This window comes from Camellia sinensis, chromosome 1 (genome assembly GCF_055761805.1).
Source record: "Camellia sinensis isolate YWXY chromosome 1, ASM5576180v1, whole genome shotgun sequence".
Classification (NCBI taxonomy): Eukaryota; Viridiplantae; Streptophyta; class Magnoliopsida; order Ericales; family Theaceae; genus Camellia; species Camellia sinensis.
The window spans coordinates 206,933,292-206,937,769 of record NC_138961.1 but is presented as its reverse complement, the minus strand read 5'-3'; the positions used below and the strand labels follow the sequence as shown (position 1 = coordinate 206,937,769).

Here is a 4,478-nt window from a genome sequence, read left to right as displayed (position 1 = left end):
AAGCCCAGAAATTTGAAGGAGGCCTCAACCTAGATGTGTTTGATTAAGTAGGCGTGTTAAAATTGCCTAAGTATGTAGATGTGCTTGACCGAGCCTTAATGACAGAAGCCAACTTAGCAGCAATGAAACAGACTAAAGTTCTAACAAAGGAATGGAGAAGCAAAAGATCTGGGTTCAATTTCAAAAAAGGCCGCTCATTTTCTATGAACAAGAAGCAAAATACAGGATTTACTAACAGTTCAAGTCAAAGTGTTGGATGTGCACTTGTTTATTCTAAATGTGGGAGAATACATAAAGGTGCCTGTTACCATGAAATTGGTCCTTGTTTTTGGTGTGGCAAAATTGACCACGTGGTAAAACATTGCCCACTCATAGCTGAAGATGCCAACCGTCTTGCGGCAAGTTCAGCCGGATCTGTTTTTGTATTGCGAGCAAATATGAGGACCAATACAGGAAAAGAAACCTTGAGGTGAGGGAGAGTGTTTGCACATGTGCCGGGAGATGTTCAGAACACCGAATCTATGGTGTCAGGTATACTCCCTATCTATGCCCAAAATGCATGCATGTTGATAGACTCTGGATCTACACATTCATTTGCGTCGCATGCTTTTTCTCGTAAATTGACTAGACCTCTAGAACAAATGAACTATGTGCTATCTGTATCTACACCATCTAGGGGTTCTATGATATGTGCTTATGTGTATCCTGCGTGTGACATTATGACTGGTGATGTGTTGTTATGCATTGACTTGATGTCTATGGCTATTGATCATTTTGATTGCATACTAGGGATGGATTGGTTGACAAAATACTGTGATATTATTGATTGCGTTGCCAAATCTGTTACATTTCGACCACCTGGTTTGCCTAAGTTTGTGTTTTATGGAAATGGTATGCTACTGTCTCCGTATTTGATTTCCGTTATGAAAGCCATCAAATTGCTTAGAAAGAGATGTAAGGGTTACCTACGTAGTGTTTGGATTGTGACTCCAGATAATACTAATGTGGAAAGTATTCCGATAGTTAATGGATTCCCTAATGTTTTTCCTAATGAATTACCTGGGGACATAATTGATAGAGAGATTGAATTTGCTATTGAAATAGTACATAGAACCCATCCAAGTTCTGTGATATGTGCTTATGTGTACTTTTACAGATAATTGCACGGTGGCTCGAGCGACCACCCTTTTATTCTCAATACTTGGTTCGAGCGACCGTCGAGCTATTGTTATAGCAATCCCGATTTTCCCTTTCGATATCTGTTGTATTCCAGACTTTGGTTCCGTGGAGTTGGTAGTTGTATCTATCTTATTGCCATCCTTTGATTCCATTTGTTTGAGTTTTAGGATGTGTTGGGCATGTTTCAAGCAGGTGGGTTAAGCCTTGGTCTAAAATCTTGTTGCCAGGTTTTTGGTCGTTTCGCTCGAGCGGGTCGTCTAGCGCTCGAGCGGAGATTGCACACTCCCAGTATTTTTTGGTGCTCTGCAAAACTTCTGCAGGTGTGATTTCTACACTCGAGCGGATTTCCTGCGTTCGAGCGGGTCGCGCTCGAGCGCGACCCTTGTTGGGGCTCGAGCGGGTAATACATTTTTGGTGTAAGTTCTGGGAGGGGAAAATCTACGCTCGAGCGGACTGGTTTTCGCGCTCGAGCGGATGTACTTTATTCTTGTGTCTTGGCGCACGAGCAAACCTTATTACGCTCAAGCGTGTCCAGATTTTTGTGCTTTACGCTCGAGCATCCTGTTCTCCGATCGAGCGGGAATGTCGTATATCAGAAGGCAGTTAGGCATTTTTGAATCACTTTTTACATTTACTCTCTCTCTCTTACTTTCCCCAAAACCGATTTTGAGAGCCTCTCTCTCTAGAAACTCCCTTCTCTCTAGGGTTTGATCTAGTTAGAGTGCTTCCCTTTCCTTTGGCCTTTGTAAAAGTTGTGTTGATCATCGAGGGCTTCGTTTTGATCCGTAGATCTTGAAGTTTGGAGCATTTTGGTTTTCTTCATCTCCTTCCCTTGGGCTCCAAATTTGAGGTAGGGATTCCTACTCACTTGTATGGGTTTTGACCTAGATATTGAGTTTTTGTATAAATGGTTTTGGGTTTTGGAAACTAGGGTTTCAATTGTTTAATTTCGAAAAGAGGGTTTTGTTTATTTTGGACCATAAATACGTATTTGGGTTTCAAAATGAGTATATTGATGTTGTTGGTAATATATGGACTCTTGGAGTCAATATTGAGAATCAATGGGAAAATGCCATGTTTGGGTATTTTTGGGTCACTAGTGTAATTAATGACAAGTGTTGAGAAAATATGGAATTGAGTTGAATATAATGAAATTGGCTCATTATGAGATGGATTAGTGAAGTTGGATTTATTAATCGCTCACTTTTGGAAATATGGATAAATTATCTGTTAACGCATTTATTATCTGTTTAGAAATAATTGCCTTGGGCTACCGGTGGAGGGTAGTCGTGCTTGTTGTAGACAATGCATGATGATTAGGCAAACTAAAACTAATCAATGGAATGTGTCATCGTATATGACAGTTGAAAGAATACATTAACTTTATGTATCGTTTGATGATGTATATGATAATTGTTTATATGCATTGTGGTGTGTGTGAAGAGATAGGGAATGTACTCCATGGTTTAGGGGAAGATAGGGGATGGACCTCTAAACCGGTTAATGTTTGGGAGAAGATAGGGAATGGACTCCGATGATACAGCTCATATGCTTATCTATGGAAGTGTTGATATAGCTCATATGCTTATCTATGGAAGTGTTAATATAGCTCATATGCTTATCTGTTGAGGTATTGATACAGCTTGTATGCTTATCTATTGCGAAATGGGAAACGTTTAATATGAATTATTATTTCGTTTAGAGTGTGTGGCCAGGTTCTGAGCCATGGGTATGAATTTGGAAATTGGATAAGAAATGGAAAATGAAATGAAAGATAGACATAGTGATCATGTAATGGAAATGGTTTATGAATTGATTTATGGGAGTTAAACATTTATCAATTGCTAATGTCTTAGTTACTGCTCATATTGTGTTTAGCATATCTCTACTGGGCGTTGGCTCACCCTATATGGGACATTATTTTCAGGTACAGGTAGCATGCCACCTCCAAGGATATAGCTTGGATAGTTATAGGAGTTGAAGACTCTTTTTGATTATTTTGGTTATATTACATGTATATCAAGCCAAGGGCTTATAACAGTATTTTGGTTATATTACTCTTCTTTTGTGTAACCAAGTGTTGACTTGGAAAGCTGTAAACCCGTAGGGCATTTGCTTTTGTTGTTAACATGTAATACTGTTATAAGAACTACTCTGATGAATGGAAAGGCGTTGATTTTCTTATATTACTGTATGTCTGAATGATGGGTATTATGTATTATTTTGAGAGCGTTACAACTTGGTATCAGAGCCTACCGAATGTTTTGGGTACATGGGAAGTGATTAGTATCACAATGGGTTTGTCTCGCTTGTTAGAGACTTAGATGTAATGTTATGTGCTTATGTGATAACATGTTTATGTGATTATTTGGGTATGGGATTTAGTTTCTAAGATGTTGATTGGATCCTTGGGTTTCTGTGAGTCTTGTTGGAAAAGCACTTGATCAATGTTGTTTCTAACCGGAACTCTAGTAACGCCTCGGGACTATCATTATCCGGAAATGAAATTCGTAAGTGCTTATGTGATTGTGTGCTTACGTGGAATGAATTGCAGTTGTCCATACATTAGGACGCGAGTGTTATAGCTTCGGCACATTTATGAATGTGTTAACGTTCTTTGTTACCTTATTTAGGATGACAGGACGAGGACGAGGACAAGGTGGTAGGCGTGGTAGGCGTGGCAGGCGGGGTAGGCAGGAGATGCCATTACCTGATAATATTTCGGCACAACAAGAGGGAGTTGGTCAGGCCAATGTGGCCGAACCAGTGGGTCAACAGGCTATGAGTGCCTTGGCCCGAGAGATAGCAGGAGCTTTGGGTATTCTTAGAGCTGGGAATCAGGATCAGGCCCACGTTGCTGAGGCAGGGCCTTCTTTTCTGAAGAGGGAATTCTTCTGGTCTAACCCGGACGAGTTTGTTGGGGATTTGAAGGAGCCACTTAAGGCTGACGAGTGGTTGGAACAGATGGAGAAGACGTTCGAGATGCTTGGCATCGAGGACGAGGCTTTAAAGGTGACCCTGGCATCCTTCCAACTGAAGGGAGATGCAGGTCAATGGTGGAAGTACGAGAAGGGCAGTGTTGGTGGTGCATGAGGGGGCTTTTGTGGATGCCTTCCAAGAGAAGTTTTTATCTTCAGTTGCTAGGGAGAAGCTGAGGGAACAGTTTTGCCAGCTTAAACAGCAGGGTTTGTCAGTGGCCGAGTTTGAGGCTACTTTTACTAGCTTGTCCAGGTTTGCACCTGAACTTGTGTTGTCCGAGGAACGTCGTTGCTTTGAGTTTGAGCGGAAGTTGAGGCGTG

At 41.1% G+C, this 4,478-nt stretch overlaps 1 protein-coding gene across 1 annotated transcript; it reads left to right on the top strand.

Annotated features, from left to right (window-relative positions):
- Nucleotides 1-641: 641 nt before the first annotated feature.
- LOC145822347 (uncharacterized) lies at nucleotides 642-1,160 on the top strand. The gene has a single exon (XM_082919143.1). It carries the CDS (start codon nucleotides 642-644, stop codon nucleotides 1,158-1,160), a length of 519 nt encoding a protein of 172 aa, XP_082775269.1.
- Nucleotides 1,161-4,478: the final 3,318 nt, after the last annotated feature.

Bases quoted from the DNA above. Each gene is read 5' to 3' on its own strand.
- LOC145822347 (XM_082919143.1), top strand. From the start codon at position 642: ATGAACTATGTGCTATCTGTATCTACACCATCTAGGGGTTCTATGATA.